At 54.8% G+C, this 20,424-nt stretch overlaps 1 protein-coding gene across 2 annotated transcripts in view; it reads left to right on the forward strand.

The window, feature by feature from the left end:
- Positions 1 to 12,292: 12,292 nt before the first annotated feature.
- AEBP1 (AE binding protein 1) overlaps positions 12,293 to 20,424 on the forward strand; it is a 20,526-nt gene continuing 12,394 nt past the window's right edge. For both annotated transcript variants that reach the window (XM_006031173.3, XM_006031174.3), the window contains exons 1-2: positions 12,293 to 13,385; positions 17,138 to 17,578. In XM_006031173.3, the coding sequence (XP_006031235.1) occupies positions 13,109 to 13,385; positions 17,138 to 17,578 (718 nt within the window). In that variant the 5' untranslated portion in view covers positions 12,293 to 13,108. The remainder of the gene's footprint in view (positions 13,386 to 17,137; positions 17,579 to 20,424) is intronic.

Here is a 20,424-nt window from a genome sequence, read left to right on the forward strand (position 1 = left end):
TTCTGCCCATTTAGCAGGGGTCCTATTCCTCCCTGGGCCTTCCTTTTACTCCCTATATATCTAAAAAACAATTTTTTGTTATCCTTTACTTGGGATGCCATCCTCAGCTCCATGGTAGCTTTGGCCCATCTAACTGCCTCCCTACAAGTGCGAGCAGAGGAGGTATACTCCTCTTTGGTAATCTCTCCCCGTTTCCACTTTTGATATGCTCCCCTTTTAGTCTGCAGGCTGCCCTGGATTCCTCTGGTCAGCCAAGGAAGCCTCCTGGCCCTTTTCCCTCTTTTTCCTCGCATCGGGATCGTCTCCCTCTGTGCCCAAAGGATCATTTCCTTAAGGTACAGCCACCCTTCCTGGGCTCCCATCTCTTCAAAACTCCTACTCTGCAGTGCATCCTTGACTAATCGCCTGAGTTCATTGAAATCAGCTTTCCTAAAGTCTAGCACTTTCACCCTACTAGTTACCTTACCCACTCGGACGTCTCTGCAGTTAGTTGATCTGCAGTTTCCTTAGTGTTAATTGCTGTCTGCTGCTACAGTGTTACACATTCAATCACTGATTCACTTGCTCTTTCAGGGGCCAGCCTGATACAGGGAAGGGCAGTTTGATTCCTGCCCTTGTTAACATTGTTACAATGTATAACTTACTTATGAAACTAAATACATTTAGTTGAAAGTTGAAAGGTGAGAAGTATAAAATATAAGCTACAAAAGTAATGCCATGCCACACAAATAGATAAAAATACCAAAATACAAGGGGAGATACAAAATGCACACACACAAATTTCAAAACACAATTCCTTATCTTAAAGTGAAAGAAAGAGGAAGGAAGAAAAAGTAGAAGAGGAAAAATATATCCAAGGAGGCGAGAGCAACTGCAGGCAAGAGGAAAAAGGGCTTTCTGCTACAACAGAGCTTCTTGCTGTACCCCCGAGTCCTCTCACCCTGGCTGCCACCCCCCTGCCTGCTGCAGTCCCCATGCCTCTCAGCCATCACACCAGGCATACGTTTGCTGGGGTATCTCCCATATTCTCTGCCCAGCATCCCATATGGTCACTACTGCATCTGCCCAGTCCAAAGCAGATCACCCATGCAGCACGCAGGCTGGGCAGTAATGCTTCCCTAAGGGATCTTCCAGAGCCAGCCAGGTTCTCTGCAGGGCACCCTAGTAACATGTGGCAGGGAGATGCTCCAAATTGGTATTGATTCTCCTGCTGGGCCTTGAGATTTGGCATGTGCAGGTCCTGCAGGCTGGGGGCCTGTTTCTGTCTCACTGCACAACAGGGGTTGCTGTGGGAAAGAGAGGAACATCACCCCTTTAGCTGCCAGGCTGGTTCTCCACTGTTTGCAACGTCTTATAGCAAAGGGAGTTCAGGCGTACGAGACTGCACATCCCCCTCGTCACCACTAGGTGGCAGCCGGCCCCCACACCGAGCTGGAGGGCAGCACCAGGGTGCATGGGGGTCCCGGGACCTGGAAACAGGGGCTGCAGGGTAGGTGGAAGACGGTGGAGCTGTGGAGGGTCTGTCTGGTTGCTGTGACCAACCGTGCTAGTGCTAATGACCACCCCGCATTGCTGACCTTTGTCCAGAGCTGATGCAGCCATGGGGAGTGGAAGCCCCCAGTCACTGCCCCCTCAATGGGGTGAGATCCTGCCCAGCCCCTTGAAGTGCCCCCCATCAGGATTCCCACACGCAAGATGCTGCTGCTATGCCACAGGGAACATCAAGGCTCCACATTGGACGCAATCTACTCAAGTGGGTCCCCCTGCCACAGCTGATGCACAGGAGTTGGGTTTCCAGGGACAGGGCCCAGAAGGCTGTGGCAAGCAGGCACTGCCTGGGGAGACAGCTGAGAGGCAGATGGAAAGTCCTGCTTCCTGGCTCAGAAAGCTGCTTCTGATGCCCCCCAGCTCCAGGCTGGGGGTTTCTTCTCCATCACCCCTGTTTCTGTGGTTTGCATGATGATCCACTGCTGGGCTGGGCCTGGGAGATGGGCAGGGAAGATGAGAGGCTGAGAGAACTGGGCTTATTTAGTTTGGAGAAGAGAAGACTGAGGTGGGATTTAATAGCAGCCTTCAACTACCTGAAGGGTGGGTCCAAAGAGGATGGAGCTCATCAGTTCTCCGTGGTGGCAGATGACAGAACAAGGAGCAGCAGTCTCAAGTTGCAGCAAGGGAAGTTGAGGTTGGATAGTAGGAAAAACTTTCTCACTAGTGGGGAAGCACTGGAACAGGTTACCCAGAGAGGTGGTGGTATCTCCATCCTTGGGGGGGAGGGGGGGTTAAGATCCAGCTAGATAAAGCCTTGGCTGGGGTGATCTAGTTGGGGCTGGTCCTGCTTTGAGTAGGGGGTTGGACTAGGTGACCTCCTGAGGTTCCCTCTCAATCCTCATTTTCTGTGATTCTGTGATTTGAAGATGGGTGAGGCCTGTGCCATGCTGGCTGGCATATCCTGGAAGCAGTATCCAGCCCTGGCCAGGCCCAGCCCCTCTAGCCCTTCACATCAGCCCTTCCCAGGGCACCAGTGGCAACGGCGGCAGGAATTCTCTGGGTGTCAGGCAGAACCCCCCAGGCCATGGGGATTTGCCTGCCCCCCCTCCCTGATAGTGGCTGGTGGTGATTTTGTGACAGTGCCAGGGTCAGTGCTGTGTGTCTGGAGGGGTCACGCAGGTTCCCCTGACTTCTGCAGCTGGGTTAAGGCCTTCCCCACCTCCACCCCCATGAAGGGGTTTGTTCCCTTCCTAGCCCCAGGAGTGGGGGAGCACAGAGGTGGCTGCTGGCCACCAAAAAGGGGAGGTGTGAAAAGCTCTAGGGGAGCTGGGGTATAGGGGTCAGAATCTCTCTGGGGAGAGTCTGGGCCCAGAGAGGCAGCCTGTCCCTGAGCCCTCCCCTAAGCCCACCCCCAGGCCTCATTGCCAAGCATGTGAGCAGCCCTGGCAGCATGGCAAATGCCTCTGCTCTTAGTCACCAGGACTTGGGCTCGGACCCTGGCAGTGCACAGAGCTCCAAACGCTTCCAGCTGCTGCGCCACAGGCTGCAGGAACACAACAGCAGCACGGGGCTCGCGGGTCAGGGACACCCCTGGGCTGAAGTTATCAGGGGGCTGAGAGGGACACAGGGGGCTCTGGGAGACTCAGGATGCACAGAGTTCCCTGCAGTCAGAAAGACATCCGCACCCCAGCTGAGCCCCTCTCTGTGGCCTTGTGCCTTAAATGACCCCAGAAGAGTGTTATATTAATGGGAGTGTGGCTTAACCCTTTTTCAGCACATCTGCATGGGAGGGGAACAACACCAGTTTCAAAGCCCAGCTTGTCCAGTAAGGGCATGCTGTGCAGAAATACTGCCTGGGCTAAGCTGTTTGCTCCGTAACTCTGCTGTCTGACCACAGAGGCACCTCAGGCCTGTTTCCCTGAGAGAGCCCAGACTCACAGAGGGGCTGGAAATGGTTGCTCTTGTCCAAGGAGTGGACAGACAGATGTCGCCCGCTGCTCTTGCTTAGGGTATAAATCAGGGGCACAGAGCCAAACATAAAATGAGGGGGTTGCTCCCCAGGGCATGATAATTTGTCCCTGATGTGGGACTGAGGTCTCATCTTGTTACTGCGAGGTGGCCATGGCCTCCTGGGTGCTGGAGTGGGTGTAGATGGGCCAGGGTTGACCCGCTGGATGTGCCCCACAGAAGTGCCCCCAGCCCATGAGCAGGCTGGAGAGCAGATGAGAGCCCAGCAGTGAATTGGGGCGGCACTGAACCAGGCAATGAGAGAGCAAGAGCACCATCCCACAGCAGCACCGCACCTTTGGTGCTGAGACCTGAGCATGGGCTGAGGGCAGGTTCTGAGGGACGGTGGCATCCCTCCCATGCCAAACAGTAAGGTGGTTTGGGTAAAGCTGCCAGTTGCCTTGATCAGAAGTAGCAGGAGGTGGAGCAGCAGCTGGAGCTGAATTCAGCTGTGAAGGGACAATGCTGGAGCTTCACACCCCTGGGCATGGGTCCCGCATGGGGAGCTTGCAGGAGGTGCCACCTAAACTAAGTCAGGGAGCATCCACACCCAGGATGGCATGAGGTGAACCACAGCAGGTTTGTATTAAAATGCTGCTGCGTCTGTGTGGACGACGCTTAGACATCAGCTCTGAGGAGGGCACGAAGTGGCTTGGACCTGGGTAAGGGATCGTCCCACCGGCCTGTCCTCAGGGAAGGGAACTACAAAATGTGTGATTCCCTAACAAACAGGAAACCCCTCATTACACATGGCTGAACAGGCTAAAAATCATGGCACACGTCTGAGACTGAGAATAACCATCAGGGCCCCACAGACACAGACCCCTTGTACGGAGGAACGCCGACCCCCTCGCCTGTGTCCCGGCATGCTCCACGGAGCAGCCACAGCAGGCGGGAGCTGATAGCTCAGCCAAACAGTTATGTAAGGACCTCTAGAGATCTGGCTTTAATCAAAGCCCCTTGCGTCCCTCAGGCACTTCTCTGATCTCAGCTGGGAGTGGGAGGAGGAGTGCATTCAAGGCGTGAGTTGGGGCTGCGTTAGCGTGCTGTGATTGCTGGGGAGAGAAGGGTCCCCTCTCCAGTGGCATCCACCCAGGGATCTCCCATGTGATTTCCTCCTGTGGTGCAAAAAGGCCAGTGGCTCGCTGAAACTCCCTTCACAGGCTGATGCCAGAGCCAGGTCTCCTACTTCCCAGCCGGGTGCACTGTCCATGCCCATAGGAAAACACCCACTCCTGCATGCACGGGGCAGCGTGAGGCTAAATGAGTGTCTATCAGGGAGATGGTTTGAGGTGCTCAGGATGCATTGTATCGTTATACTTTCACCCCCTGCCCTAGGACCAGTGAGGAGCTCAATATAATCCAGCCTCTGGTACGGACTGGCCTTAAGAGAGGCGCGTTAGCACTGGAGTATGCCACAGTCACACAGCCCAGGGAGAGCTGGCCCGCTCAGCCGAGGCCTCTCTAAAATGGAGAGCAATGGTTTCCACTCCTAGGGGGCTAAAACACACTGTCTGAGGACAGAGTGCCAGGAAAGCTGCCCGGCAGAGGGAGAAATAGGCCCGTGCCTCCTCAAGGTGTGGAGGAAAGTCTGCCAGCAGGGTTTTTCCTCTCCATTTTAAGCCTCACACTGGCACCTCTCTGCTGTCCTGGAGGTCCAGGGGCGAGGGCAAATCCTCAAAGGGAAGGACTGAGATGGAGAGGGCACGTTTCCCTCATGCTTCCGCTCAGCCAGCGTGTGGTGAATAGGAGCTGCTCAGTATTTCCTTCGGTGGTAGCTTTGTGCTTCGCACAAGGTGGCTGTGAGAAAACCACAGCCCGCTGAAGCAACGAGTGTTTACCAAATGCCTGTGAACAGTCAAGGCTGAGCTACAGGCCTCGTTGCTCAGTCAGGGTCTGGCAGCTGGAAAGCCCCCAAAGGTTTTGAAAGAGTCTCACTGGTTTCGAGGGGGCATTCACAGAGAAAGCCAGGAGCAGGATGGAAACCCCATCCCCTCTAATCATGAGGCTTTGCTCCCGGGTTAGGCACTGACTTTCACTGCCCCCAGCCTTGCAGAGGACATGACACCTACATATTCATGGGAAAAAGACAAGATAAACCTCAGGGCTTGTGAAGCCAACTTGAAACAGCTCGAGGGAGAAGCACACATTTCATTTCCTCTCAGTTTGGCTCAGGCTGGGAATGCAAGCCCAGTTAGGGCCTAGTCTGGAGTAGCTCCCCTCACAAGTAGTGTCACGAGGACGTGCACGTGGGGGCGCATCTTGCTGGCTCCCAGCACCAGAAGCTGTTTTGTGTGAAATCTTCCCCCACGTGTTTGATATGAAAATAAGTTGTGGTCTGACAGCTGCCATCCCTAAACGAGATGAGACCGACATCCGGTAAACACCCCGAAGGGGGGGTGAGGCAACAGGCTGTTTCGCTTTCTCCTGACCTAGCAGAACAAAGAGGCAGCTCTTTGCCCGGGGCGGTAAACACACTCGTCCCGGGGACCGCTCCAATTTCTTGCTTCTCGGAGTTCACAGCCGGGTCTCGGCGCTGGGACAGGGCAGTCTGGCTGTGCTACGGAGAGCGAGTGCCTCCCGAGCCGGCCTGATGCAGGTGTGGGAAAGCACGTACCGGGGGCTGGAAGAGCTGAGCTCTGTCCGCCCCCCCACTGAAGAAGTAACAGGGCTCTTTTCAGGATCGCGTCCAAGGGGCTAGATGCCTCTGCAGTGGTCATGCACCCAAGCCCACCTGCATCCATCCCCGTCGGCGCGGGCAGGTGAGAGCTACCTGAAATGGAGAGCTACCTGTTGAGGACACGCCATTGGGCTTACCCAACCCCCTGAGACCCCTCCCAGCTCAGGGCAGCCACATCTGTGCCAGGCAGGAAGGGAAGGGGGCTCAAGATAGCAGAGTGACTCCGGGGAGGCCCTGAGCTGACGCTGCAGCAGACCTGGCTGCTCTGAAGCATTGCAAGCAGGGAGCTGGAGCCAGCAGATCCCCTCTCCCCCTCCCCTTCCCCATGACTCTCCGACGCAAGAATGCCTGAGGCTGAAGCCAAGCGCTCTGCACATCATATCCCCAGCACATGGCTGCAGCCAGGCCTGGACGGGGCTGCCATGCAAACCCAGAGAGCCTGCTGGACTCTGCTTCCTGTCTGGACTGGCCTAGTCAGTGCCATGTGGCGGCCCAGGAGGCCCAAAGCCTAGCATCACCTCTGATGGCTTTAGCGGCAACTCGCTTTCGGGCCCAGGGTCCCCTGGGAGCTAGGAAGGAGCCGTTTTTTTTATATCCTGCCGATATCAGTGATTTACGTTCAGCACAGCCTGCTCCTTGGCTGGGGCCCAGAGTGAAATTCTCCAGCACTCGAGGTAAAGTCAGAAGGTTCAGGCTGCTTGCAGAGTCCTGGAAAGTGTGTTGTTTCCCTTCCCCATGGAGATGGTCGCCTGTGCTCCATGTCAGGGGACACATTGCTTGGGGATGAGGTGCCCCAGTCTCGCCTAGTCACCAGCATCCTGATTCCACTGAGACAGGTCACTTCTGACACCATATAATGTTTACTGTATGCCATTGGGTTCCAGGGATGGGGTATGCACTCAGACCTGCATGCCTTCGGGGTTCAGCAGCTTTACCTTTATTAGGAACAGGATTCAGCAACTCACATGCTCACAGCTTGCAGGGAAAACCACAACTACCCACCAACACAAACCACACGCACAGGGCATCATGGGGAGAGACTGGGTCATCCCACTGCTGGCCCCTTAAAGGTGCATGCCATATACCATGCACGCACGCCCAGTCCTGCTGTTCTGTGTTGATGAACCTTTCCCCTGTTGGATGCAGGCTGGGCCTCTGCAAAGCGTCTTCCACCCCTTCCCCACAGTCCTTAGCAGTGTGCCCTGGAGACCTGGGGCCTTGAGGTGTTGCTCCAGCAGTCTCAGCTTTCTCTGCCCCAGACAGCAGAGAAGTGGCTGATTCTATTCTCCAGGGAATTCCCTGGGGTGCTGCCAGCCTGGCCCATCTCTTGTGGCGGTCTTGAGCAATTGTGTCATGTATTGTGTCTAGCCACATGGGTGCATGGGCACTGCAAAGAGGGTGGGGAGCCTGTACTGTCCAGAGCATCTCCCTTGGGGCCAAAGCCGGCTCCAACCTCTGCCCATGAGGGCTCATGTCCCTATCTGCAGTAGCCTCACGCCAGCTTCCCCCCACCCCAGCATGTGCCCTCTGCAGCTCTATTTTTCTACCTTTGAAAGTGTAGGCCTAGCCCACAAAATTACATATTAGTCTCCTTTAGGTAGGGAGGCTACAGAAAAAGGGGACAACTGAATTCTTGGGACAACGAATGAAAAACAGGGACTTGTGCCCTCTGCAGCACCCAGCCCTGCTCAGGCTCACAGGCAAACATCTGTGTGAGCCTCACACCACCAGATGGCAGTGGGGTCTTCTGCAGACCTGCCACCTACGGCTTTGCCTCCTAACTGGCTGCTCACAGCATACAGGCAGTGAGGCAGGCAGGACCCAGGAGGTGCCCTTGCGGGGCCCAGCTGTTTGGTGCCAGGGGTTGTGCCAGAGTTGATCTGCATGTCCCTGCCTCTCAGCACAACTTGCTGCATTCCCAGTCTGGGCATGGCGCAGTCCCTGGCATTAGCTAAAGTGGCTGCCTCCCCACTTTCCCTCCCTCCCTGCCGTCCCCTCCTCCCTCGCCCAGACTCGAGCACTGAGCCTGCTCCAACCTGAGGGCACTTGCCTCCACCCTGCAAGACTGCTTGAGTTTCAGGCTGCGGGGAATATGCACAGCCCCAGCCCCCCTCACCAGCCAGTGCTGCGCTGGTTCTGGCCAAATCAAACTTTTCCCCAAATGCTTATGTAAGGTTTAGTCTGGCCAGCATTCAAGCAGGCAGGCGGGGATGGAGGGAAGGAGGCAGAGCTGCAGAGGAGGAGGGGCTGCAGGGCAAGGCTGCGGCCCTGCCCCCTCCATGGAACAGGCAACAGTCCCAACTTTAGGCTTGACCCCACAGCCCCAAGCAGAGCCGTTCTGATCTGATACCATCCCTCCCTGAGCTGTGCGGCACCTTCTGCATGTCAGGCACTGCAGCCGCCCTGTGCCATGGCTGGACAATCTGCCACAGACCAGACAGAGACCCCATGGTCAATCCTCTGGCCAAGAGAAGGTGCGTGGGTGGTGGGAACCAGGAGATGTGGGGGTCTAGATACACCCCTTCCAAATGCCTCTCCATTTAGGGTTCCCTGCAAAGAAGGACCTTCTGATTTCTTACAGCTCTGGGTCTGGATTTGGGATCTCCAATGCACTGAAGTCCTAGCCACTTCCCCTGAGGCAGGGCATGCCAACTCCATGTGCTTGTAGCCATGGCTCTAACCACTCAATTCTGTTCTTCCAGGTGCCCCAGAGAAAAGCCTACTGCTGCCTACCACATCTGTCTGTCCCCTCCTGCTCCAACCTGTGCCATGGTGATGGCTAGTTTACAGTAAAGGTAAGGTTTCTACTTGTTCAGGTGAGAGTTGATGGTGCAGGGGTTGACCTTTACTGATGCACGGGGTGTATGTGGGCTGATGCACAGGATAATATGACATGAGCAGATGGCCCAGGTACTTGGGACACTCTGATTATATTCTTGGGTGTGCCGTAGACTCCTTGTGGGACCTTGGCTCTCTCTTTTAGCCCCCTGGAGACTCGGTTTCCTGTCTGTGTAACAGAGAGGCCTCAGATAGGGAAACTAAGAGAATAAAGGCATGAAAATGAGAGGCACCCACAGAAAAGCCAGCGGAGGAGACAGCAGGGGCAGATAGGACACAGGCACACTCCATTGTAATTGCCAAGGCTAGGCAAGCACTGCTGGTTCTCTGGCAAGCTGAGCCCAGTTACACCAGTGTAAATCTGCAGTAATGACAGCAGCGTATTTACCTGGATGCATCTAAGGCCAGAATCCCCCCCACCGGAGCTGTTGGTACTGGAGAGGCTGAGGCTGAGGGAAAGTTTGCTGTATTGACTGGACCCACCAGCAGGTGCCAGTCTGCTTTGGGCATGAGGGAGGATTCAGCTGTTGTCAAACACCTCCAGCCTTTAGAGGGGAGAAGGGGTTAAGGGAAAGCAGATCTACCCAAGGCACCAAGGGAAACCAGAAGGCACCAGCATTGCCCTGTGTGCAGGAGGAAGCACTGGGGCAGCAGGGGGCACTAGACCACAAGGGGTTGGTAACACAAAGGAACCATTCACCCTTTTCTTCAAGGCATAGAAACCACAGTTGGGTGGCTTCCAGCATTTAAGTCCAGGTGTCAAGGTTTTTCCAAGCCTCAAGAGGGAGCAGGGTGTGTCCATCACTAATATGAGGCCCAGTGGAGCTCAGGCCTATGGCAGGAGTAAAGCAGGTGTGGAAAGAAACGAGACACCTGTGCGCGGTGAGCAGACACATTCCAGGGTCCGGGGTGGGGATGGGAACCACTCCCAAATCCTGAGTGACTGGCTTCCTCATGGAAGTGACAGGTAAGATGTAAAAGCCAGTGAGAAGCTGACAGCCAGGCCTGGAGCAGTCAAGGTGTTCCAGTCACCAGTGTGCCGTGAGGAGCATGGCATCTGGGCAGCAAGTGGAGGTGGCATGTCCCAGGTTTCAGCTTAATGCTTTCCAGGAAAAGGCTTACAGAGGGCGTGTGCTGGGTAGGAGTCAGCTCTTGTGTTGTTAACAGAGTGCCTTGAAGAGCAATCTCTGAATTTGGGGGGGCTTCGGTGTCAGGTCCCCAGAGTGCCTTCATCCTGCACTGGCTTGGCTCAGGCCTCTTGCTATCTTGATTTTCCATATTTAAAACGTGGGAGAGATTTTCCATATTTAAAACCCAAGAATTCCCATCATGTCCCCCCATGCTTCCAGCTCCCATCTGCTAGGTGGGAAGAGCCCAGCAGCTTTGAAAAGGTCAGACTAACAGTGTCTGCTTTGTGCTTGTGGCCCATGGCAAGACCCACAAAGAAACCAGAGTCTCGGCCAGAGCATTTCTAAGGGGATGAACTTGTCCCCTTTGCCCACATCTCCCTCCCTTTGCACAACCCAAGGTTTGGGGTGAGGCCCTCTAGTTCCCAGCACCACTAATAATGGCCTTGCAGGGATCCCATGTCTCTTGCCTAGAGATCCCTGTAGCACCCCTTCATTAGTGAAGGCCCATAATTAGTCAGTGGTTGCAGGAACAGCTCTGGATGGCCTGGGATGAAAGGGACACATGGCCTTTATCCTCAGTTGGGTGCTGTGTGGCTTAGCACAGACAATCGTTGCTGCAGCAGGCCTCTGCACCTCTGTTTTTCCCCTTCAGTTAAGAGATGAGGAGCTGAAGTGCAGGGAGCTTTATGGGGAATCTGTGGCAGAGCTGATCAGGGCTCCTAAGGGCACAGTTAGTGCATTAACCACTTGGCAAGGTGGGGGGGAGCTGCCAGGGGTGAGGCAGCCTGTCCTGCTGGCTTGAAGCAGCTCTTCTCACCATCCTCATGTCAAGGCAGGAGGCTGTGTGCCGCAAAGGACCAGGCTGAGCTCACATCAGACGCCCTGCCAGCCGAGGCAACCACATCTCCTCCAGGCTGCCCAGCTGTCATTATGTCTCCCGCCAGTCATGCTGCTAATGGTGGTTTGTGCACAGGCTGGCATCCAGTGTCCCTCAGAGTGACCACAGTGCCTGACAGCGCGCCGGCTCCCTAGTGTGGGTTTGGAAGGAGTGTCAGGGGAGACAGGCTGGTTGCTGCAGGATGGAACGGACTCAGCTCACACACGGAAGACTGGAGCGGAGCACAAGGCCTGTGAGGAGAGAGGCCTCTTATCCCAGCCGAGCATGACCATTTTTGTAGGTATAGCCTGGAAATCACTGCCCAGATACCAGCGTGTAGAGCATAGACTGACTGTGCCAGGGAGGAAGCCAGAGAGGGGCAGCTTGGTGCTAGCTTGCAGCAAAAGTAACTTGTGAGTCCCAGCCACGGGCAGCTCCATCTCTCCCGAAAGCTTTGAGGAGGTTGGAGCTGGGATGGTTCCACGCCCATTCCGACCTGACCCATGTTATCAGCCAGCCAGTCCATGGCCTTGAGGCAGCTCCTTGCTGGTTGGCAAGGCTGGGGCTACAGACTCTTGGGCTCCCAGAATGCAGGAAAGGAGCTATGGAGCCAACAGTAAAGGGAGAAGCGGTTCTCTGCCCTGCTGGCTGCCCTGGGTAGTCTGTGCTGCATTCTTAGTGTGCCTGGATGCTTGGATGCCCCTGACAAGGTGTCCTCACACATGCCAAACTCAGCGAAGCTCTGTTGGGAGCACTGCTCATGGCAAGGACCAAGATCTCCAGACCAGCCACAATCTCTGTGCAGCATCCCATATGTGTGTCTGGGCTTGGCATGTGGGTGGCCATGCTCAGAAGATGCCCCCTCCCCACCTCTAGTGCTAGCACTATCCTCTGGCAGCCTCTGCACGTGACTCCATGGCCCAGTGTCTGCTAGAGTGATGGCTTCCAGCCAGCTGCTGGTCTGGGTCTTTGTACACATGCTTCCCTGCTCTCCTGAGTGCTTGAGATAGCTCACTGCACTAGGGAGAGATGGTTGCACCAGGTTTTCTCTGGGTGCTGTAGAAGAGGAGGCGTTGGACCCGCCGACCCTGTACTGCTCCCCTGGATGTAGCCTGGCTGCTTTCCTTCACCAGCTCCCTCAGGCAGACCTCAGCCAGCATGGGAGCCCTTCTGAGTCTCTGCTGAGTCTTGTGACTGAGCCTGGGGCAGGATTGGATTACAGCAATGGGCTGCCCTCTGATCCACCCTCTTCTGCGAAGGGGAAGGAGAGGCTGGCCTTGGTTTCCTTTGCAAGGCTAGACAGCTTCTCCAGCTGCCAGCATTTTTGCTCTGACATCTGGAAGAGACTGAGGAGGGGAAGCAAGGACCAGTCCATCGCTGAGCTGCAGGACCAAGGCAGCCTCTTGCCCCTGGATGGCCAGAGCTTGGGCGCAGAGTGAGGCTTTGGGGTGACCACCCAGACACAAGGGAATAGCATACCAGCCCTGCTACATGGAGACAACCCAGCGAGGGAGCACCCCAGCGTGTCAGCCAGGGGCCAACTGGCTCAGCTCTCAACTCTGAGAAGCAGCTAGGCATACTGGACCAGTCCATACAGGCATTGCCAGTCCATCGAGAGGGTCAGTCCTCTCCAAAGGAGTGTCCCCAGAGCCACGGGGCTTCATGCAGGGCCTGCTGGCTCCCAGCTCTCTGCCGACTGCCTCTGACATCAAAGCCAACCCAACCACAGCCTTCTGGTCTGAATTAAGCCCGGCTGCTTGCTGGAGCTGCATTCTTTGAGCTTTGCTCCTGCTTCCCCCTCCAGCCCTGACAGTGCATTCCACCACCCGCTCCACCTCCTGCGCGGGCCGGAAGCATCTGCATCCCACACGGAGCCTGACAGCAGCGCTGAACTGCTGCTCTGTGCCTTCCTGCTGGCTGCCCAGGACCCCCAAGCTCTCCCTGCACCCTGCGACCGCCCAAGGACTTGAGCCATCACAGGGGGTAGCCTGTCCATCTGGAGCTGGAGAGCAGCCCCCTGGACCAGGGCACCTCCACTGCTCCTGTCAGGGCTTTAGGGGACCCCTGTGAGGGGGGTGTGAGGTGGAAATGGGGCTGGTTAGAGCCTGCTGCTTGGCATTGCCCTGTCTGCTCCTGGCACTGCTGTGGCCCAATCCAGCCCAGCTCCAGACAGTTCTGACGGATGATGAGATTGAGGAATTCCTGCAAGGCTTCCTGAAGGAGCTCTCCCCTGAAGGCGAGGAGAAGACAGATATCCAGCCCCCCGAGGAGCCCCCCGAGGCCGGGGGGAGGCTGAGACCTGAAGGAAAGGACAAGGACAAGGACAAGGACAAGGCCAGCAGGACCCCCATAAAGGTGGAAGGAGGTGAGTGGTGCCAGGGCCACCTTGGCATAGAGGGTCACAATCCCACCTGGTGCTACAGGCCATTGCTTCTGAGGGCTCCCCGGGGTAGGTGCTGGGGAGGGCAGTGGGCAGGAAGGGAGCTGGGCAGTAGAGTCAGGACTCAGAAAGCAGGGTCATGCAAAGGAGTCTACACAGCTGGGCAGTGCCGAGGGTGGGGAGGTGGCCGTGTGTGCATACACACACACATGTGTATGCACACATGGCCACCGCCCCACCCAGGCTCTGCCCAGTGTGCATGGCTGCTGCCTCGCCAGCCTAGAGACAGCTGAGATGCAGACGGAGGCAGGCATGACTGCATCCCACCCCTTTATGCTCCCCTCCTTCATCTGTATCCTGCCTGCCTTTGACCCCATCCCTGCCTCATCCACTTGCACCCGCTCTATGCATTTGACCCAGCAAGTGTGTGGTTTCTCTCCAGTTCCTTTGCATGCCTCAGTCTGCCCCTAACCTCTCACTCACTGACCCTGCAAGCATTCTCCCATCTCCTCCCAGTGGTCTGCCCAGTTCGGTGGCTTTAGATTCTGTAGACAACTGGAGGCTGGCCCACTGCTATAGCTTGTGGGGTATTCTCAGTGTGATACCTCTTATGGGGCACGTGTAGGACTTTGAACTGTGTCTGTCCAGGTCTGGTGGAAAAAAGAGGTGGGGAGAGGGTGTATTTAGTGGAAAGTTTTGTATTTCCACTGGAAAACCTCAAAATGTTTTGACCCTCAGGAAGGGTCCCTTGCTCGTGCCCTTGGTGTGGACTACATCCCCCATGATGCCCCACCATGTCCCTTCTGGGAGAGGCCATGAGATACAATGGTCATATGACCCCAGAGCATCATGGGAGATAAAGTCTGGCTGAGGGGCAGAGCCAGAATGGGGCCCAGGTGCCACTTGAACTACAGCCCCCAGGAGGCACTGTGGTGGTATTTTAACCCAAAATGTTAAGAGTTTGGAGGTGTGTGGGGGCTTTCTTGACAATCCCCTGAACTTTTCATCCTGGGGAGGCCGAGTCCTCCTGCTCTTAGTGGCACTAGAGGCTTCAGTGCACTGCCAGAGCTTCTGGGCATTGCCCTAGCTGGTTTGAGAGGCTGTGGTTGCTTACTTGCCTGTTGCTACCTCCTTTTTGCCATGGGGTGGGGTGGCTTAGAGGAGGGGTGATGTGGAGGAAGGGGCACAGCAGAATGAGGGAGCCCAAAAGGGATGGTTTTGTGTTGCAGCCCAAGTGAGGCCAGAGCCGAAGGGCCTCAGCAGAAATTGCGAGGAGTCCAGGGCTGGGCTAGCAAGGGGCTGCAGGTCAGGGTTGAAGGGCACCGAGAGCTGAGAGGGACCTAGGACTGGGCCAATCCCTGGGCCCCGGGATTGAGAGGCACCAACAGAGTTGAGGGGGGCCCAGGGAAGGATATCAGGGGGCTCTGGGTGGGGATTAAGGGGTGCTGGCGGAGCCATGGTGGGACATAGGGGGCAGCAGTAGAGGGGTGCTGGAGGGGAGAGGCTTGCACATGGTTTCTGGCCCACACACAGGAACCCATAGGAGCACAGCCTCTCTGGCCTGTGCTGTGGGAGCCAGCTGCCCCCTCCATATGCCCTCCAGCATTTCCATATGGAGCCCCTCCATGAGGGGTTTGGCACCCGGCCCAACCCTGAGCAGCGAGGCTTCCCCGCTGTGGCTGGGCTATGGCTGTTTCTCTGGGCCCAGGTGGGGGCTGCTGCCTTCTCCCCACAGGCCTGCCAGAAATGTGGGGACAAGTCAGGCTTCTCTGGGGAGGGGGCTCTCCTCAACGAGGGAGGGAGAAGCAGGTTGAGGTTTTGCATCCCTAGCCTCCCTCCACCAAGAAGGAGCCCCTAGTGAGTGTCAGATGCTTGTCAATGCAGGGCAGGGCTCTGGGTACACCACAGGAAAGCTGGGAGATTGTCTCTGGTGCATTCAGTCTTCTGTCCCACGCAGCCATGAATTTGTGCTCTGGAGTCATAAACCCAGAGGTTTCAGGCTGTCATGGCTGGGAGCAAAGACATGGACCCAGGACCCATGCCAAGGGAGCAGGGAGATGGAGCTCCAGCCATGGAGGTGGATGCAGGGCCTGGCTGGAGATGCTTTACTGCTTGCTGCCTAGAGGGTATGCTGCTGCCAAGCTCTGGCTCCAAGCCCGCTGTGCTCCCTTGCCACAGGACGTGGGAAGGCCATTGCTCACTGCTGTGGAATGAGGCTGCTGCTACCAGGGGAGCTGTGGGGTGACAGGGTCATTACTCACCAGCCCCCTCTCCTTCCAACAGCCGCTGGGTCTCTGAGTCACAGAGCCAGGCTTCTTGTCTTTCCTGAGTGTGCCAGAGCCCTGGATTGCAGCCTCCTGGGTGGGAGCAGGAAAGCCAAGGTGGTACTGGATGAAAGCAGGCTTTATAGCATCACCTCCTGGAGCGTTCTGCACCTGGTGCAGCCGCCATGCTCCATGCCACGCCTTGCTCAAACCAAGAACTCTGAGAAAACAAGTCACTCTCGCTCCATTTGGGAGCACCAAAAACCCATCCCTGCTCCTTCCCCTCTACCTGTCTCCTCCTCATCTCAGCCACTTCCTCCTCCTTATCAAACTGGATGACCCTTGAGATCCCTTGCCCAACAATATCACCCCTCTGGAGCCCCAGGGTGCCAGCCTCCATGCTCGGTTCCAACAGGGGCCAGATCTGTGGTGCCAAACAGAGCTGGGCATACTGTTTTGTCCTGCCTCCCTGACAGAAAGAGGGTTTACCTACACTACAGAAACCTCCCTGGAAGGGGCAAGGGAAAACATTACCAGAAAGCAAATCTCTACTTTATCACCGTGGGAGCTCCCAAGAAAACCAATTCATGGAGCTTTCTTCCAACCCAATCAAGGAGCACAAGCTGATCCCATGTGACCCAGCTCCTCCAGTTAGCAGGGTAGGCATTTCAGCCGCTCACCACATGCTGTCAAGGAACAAGCAAGAAGCCAAGGAGGGCTCATGAAAATAGCTTGGCACAATGGGCGACACCTCCATTGGCAGATGTGCCGAGGCCGGGCTCACCAGACAAATGACTTGGCGGATGGGGCCGGGAGCTCCGCTCCATATTCAGAAGCCATGAGGCAGGCTTCCAGGCCTTGCCAGAGGGATTGTCTCATAAACCCCAACAGTGTTAAACCCAACATTGGGCTACTCCTACTGCAGGGGAATCATGTGTTCAAGGTCTCCTTTCCAACTGAGAGAACCAGACATGTCTCTTTTCCTCTGCTGTGTAGACAGAGATTCTGGTGTAATCCTCTGACTTTGGGAGCTGGGGACTTCAGGGAAAACACCCCATTATTGTCATGCTGTTGTACTACCTAAGCACCTAGGAGCCCTGTTGTAAGATTGTTGTAAGACTGTAACACTTCTTCTCAGTGGTTCTATGTGACAGCCCACTAGGAGGAAAACCTTCATGGCCAAGTGGCCTGGTGCTGGTGGGGCTGGGTGATAGAAAGCTCCTGGATGTTAAAGATGCACAAGGGTTGTTGCCAAAGGGTGGGGAAATGTCCCACTCAGATGAGCATTGAGGACTATATGAGCTGTGGTAGAGCTGTCGGTGGGCCACACAAGGGTATAGATGGCACCAGAGAAAATGAGATGGGATGGGATGGGATGGGATGGGATGGTGGGTGCCTCACTGCCTTGGTGGGAAGAAGCAGGAGGCCTAGCCATGGAGACCTACCTGAGCCTGATTCTTTCTTTTTCCACAGGGACCCCTGGGAAGGTAAAGGAAAAGCCAAAGAAAGGGAAGAAAGAGAAGGCACCCAAACCCACCAGGAAACCCAAGGAGAAGGCACCCAAGGGCTCCAAGAAAGACAAAGAGAAAGTGCCCAAACCCACCAAGAAACCCAAGGAGAAACTTCCTAAGGGCTCCAAGAAGCCCAAAGAGAAAGCTCCCAAGCCCACCAAAAAACCCAGGGAGAAGCCTCCCAAAGCCACCAAAAAGCCATCAGGAAAGAAAAAGCTGGAGGCAACACCCCCTGTCCAACCTGAGAAGGAAGAGAAGGACAGGTATTACCAGCCTGAGGATCCCCTGTTCCCTCCCCCTGCCAGAGAGGAAGATGACTACGGGGTGGCCGAGCCCTCCAGGCTCCCCTCACCGTATGACGAGGAGGAGGAGAGATCCCGGGTGTATGGGGAACGGGACAAAGGTAAGCCCCACTGGCTGACCAGCTGGATCTCCTATCACTGCATACACATAGTTTGTACCCACCCCATCTTGACCCACAGCCTGCCCCCTCCCCAGTACCCCAGGGGGGCACGAGACTCCCGCTGTGCAGGACAGTCTTGCCCTGAGAAGGTCCAGTCAGCAGCTATCTCCCTGATGGCCCTCAAACACAGGGTGAGGAGAGGGGCACTGCTCAGACTACCTTGGGCATGACAGAGCAAAGCCAACACCTGAACTAGCACCTAGGAACTTGCCAGCTCTACACAAGGGGTTCTTTCCTATATGCTCCAGACTCCTTCCTTTCGGTTCAAGAGGCCATGGATAGCTACAGGGACAAGAGTGCCAATATGTATACAGACATGGTTCTTTAGGTAAATGTGATATCTTTTATTAGACCAACTAAATAGTTGGAAAAAATGTTCTTTGCAAGCTTTCAGGTACAATCTTCAGGCACAGAGAGTTTGTAGTTTCTTTGTGTTCTCTCCTTGGTAGAATGGAAGCCAGTATGGAAAAAAAATGTCTGTGAAAATGCAAATGCATGGCAGGGAAGATCAGAGGCCCTGGGAGACAATAGGTGAGAGAAAGGTAGGAGGGAAAGGGGGAAGAATGTAGCTGGTAAGACAGGTTACCTGGGGTTATCAGATGGTGAGCAGATTACAACATGCCATGAAACCAATGTCTATATTAAGTCCATGATTTATTGTATCCAGTAGATTTATGAAGTGAAGTTTGTAGGCTTGTCTATGAAGCACACCGCTAATCCAGGCCAGGAGGTAGTTGCCAGCTTCATAGGCTGTATCCTCAATACCTGCTCACATCTCGTAGGCCAGCCATGGCAACAGAACAGCACCTGGATTTTTCCTGTTGGCAACTTCCTGGTGTGGCTCCCTCATGTCAGGGGGTCTTGTAGCAGAAACGTAGGAATTAAGCTCACTGCTTCTGTTGCTCTCAGCAGTTGTGTTGTTGGCACGGCGTTGCCAAAAGCTACCTGTCAACTGTACTGCAACAGTGCACAAAATCATGATCATCTCTCCGTTCTTACTACAGCCTGTTTCTATCTCTAGGTCAAAAGCTAAAACTAGCAGCTGTTTCATAAGAGCAGTTACCAAACCTTGCCACTGGGGGCCAGGCTTGTGACCCCAGCTGCAAGTCCTGTGTCTTGCAGTGAGGTTCTGTTGGTCTCACAGCTCACAGAATAGCTTGCATCCCGTTTGGAGTCATGACCCCTAGTTTGGGAGCTGTGGACCTCTAACCAGAGTAAATTGCTCCCTGTGGAGATAGCGGTGAAACACATCATCTCCTCACTCAGACGTGGAGGTTCTCAATCCTTGTGAGCCCAGCTCTGTTCTGCAGAAGCAAGAAGTCCAGGAACAAAGACTCTGGGTCTTTCAGGCTGATCTACCACCTCTGCCATTGCTGCTCCTGGTCCATCACCAACCATCTTTATAGGCTGAGATGCATGTAGTGTGTGAGGGCCCTTTCAGACAGCAGCAGCCTTGTGGTCTTATCCAAAGCTATGGTTGACCAACACAAGCATAACAGCTCATTTACAGGATGCTGACTTTGTCACTGCGTTAGTCGAGCACTTCTGGTAATAGCTAACCAGCACCAGACAGAAATGTGATGGTGACGCATTTTGTGGTTTGAGTAGCTTCAGAAGATCTTCAGCTTGTTCTTGTCACTTGTACAAGCCATGGCTGACAATGGCATGGCCACAATTTGTAACCGAGTCATTGAGAAAGTCATGGTTTTCCCTTTTTTTTCAGTCCAAGACCCCACTCAGACAGCACTGCACATGGTATTACTGTGAGGTTCTCAAGGTGTTTTTCACCAACATCTACCATGACTGGTATTTGTGCACCTTCTCTTCTAATCCACAACCCTACCACTAGTCTTGAAGTTACCAGAGGTAGTAAAAATCCCTGTTTTCACTGCTGGCTCCATGCCAATGCTCCATTTGCTCCAGTTAACTTTGGATGCAATTCCAGTGCCCTTTAAATGCTGAAGTTCTGCCCATCTTTTTGGATCTCTAGCAAAAGGTGTTGGATGAAGGTTGCAAAATGTTCCCTCTTTGAGTGCAGTCCTTGCTTTCTAATAGCTCTAGGTAGTCACACCACCCTCAAAGCCAACAGCTCACTCTTCTTAGACCCTGAGTATGTTTCGCTTTGAGCCAGAGTTCATGTTTTTGAAGCCTGAAGTCACTTTGTCCTCTGTTAGTCCAGCCGTATCTCTTTCACCTGTAGCACTCAACCATTTAATTCAGACCTTCTTACTTCAGGCCACAGTGGGTTGCATACCCCCATGGGATACTTCCCCTGAAATAGCATGCCAGTGAGGGAATGGTTTCTTTATGGTTTTAGTAGCACTGAGGGGGGTTTTTGCAATGCCACCTCTTTTAAGAAGCATTCATAATCCTATTGCTCCAGCTTAAATCTTGCTGCATCCACTTATCAAGAACCTCATGCTACTCTTTGCTTATTGGCTTCTGAATAGATGCTGTGGAGATGCTACTGCCTTCTCCAGGAATTTGATGTTGTCCTCTGCAGGCTGATGATTCCCCGAGTCCTCTGGCATTGCTCTCAGGAGGGGAAAGTCCTGCTTTTGCTCCACATTTGCAGTGGGTGCCTCTCTTTGCTCTGCTTTCTACCGGGTTGGCTCTCAAACCAACAGTCATTCTCACAGAGACTTTCTCACAGCAAGGACTTGTGGCCTCAGAGCATTCTCTTGGTGGAGCTGACCACCAGCTCACCTGCTGCATGCATCATGGGATCCCCCAGGGTCTTGTATGTCACAACTTCTAGGGATGCTTCTCCAGCCTCACTTCAGCAG

The sequence above is a fragment of the Alligator sinensis genome, unplaced genomic scaffold (genome assembly GCF_000455745.1).
Source record: "Alligator sinensis unplaced genomic scaffold, ASM45574v1 scaffold453_1, whole genome shotgun sequence".
NCBI lineage: Eukaryota > Metazoa > Chordata > Crocodylia > Alligatoridae > Alligator > Alligator sinensis.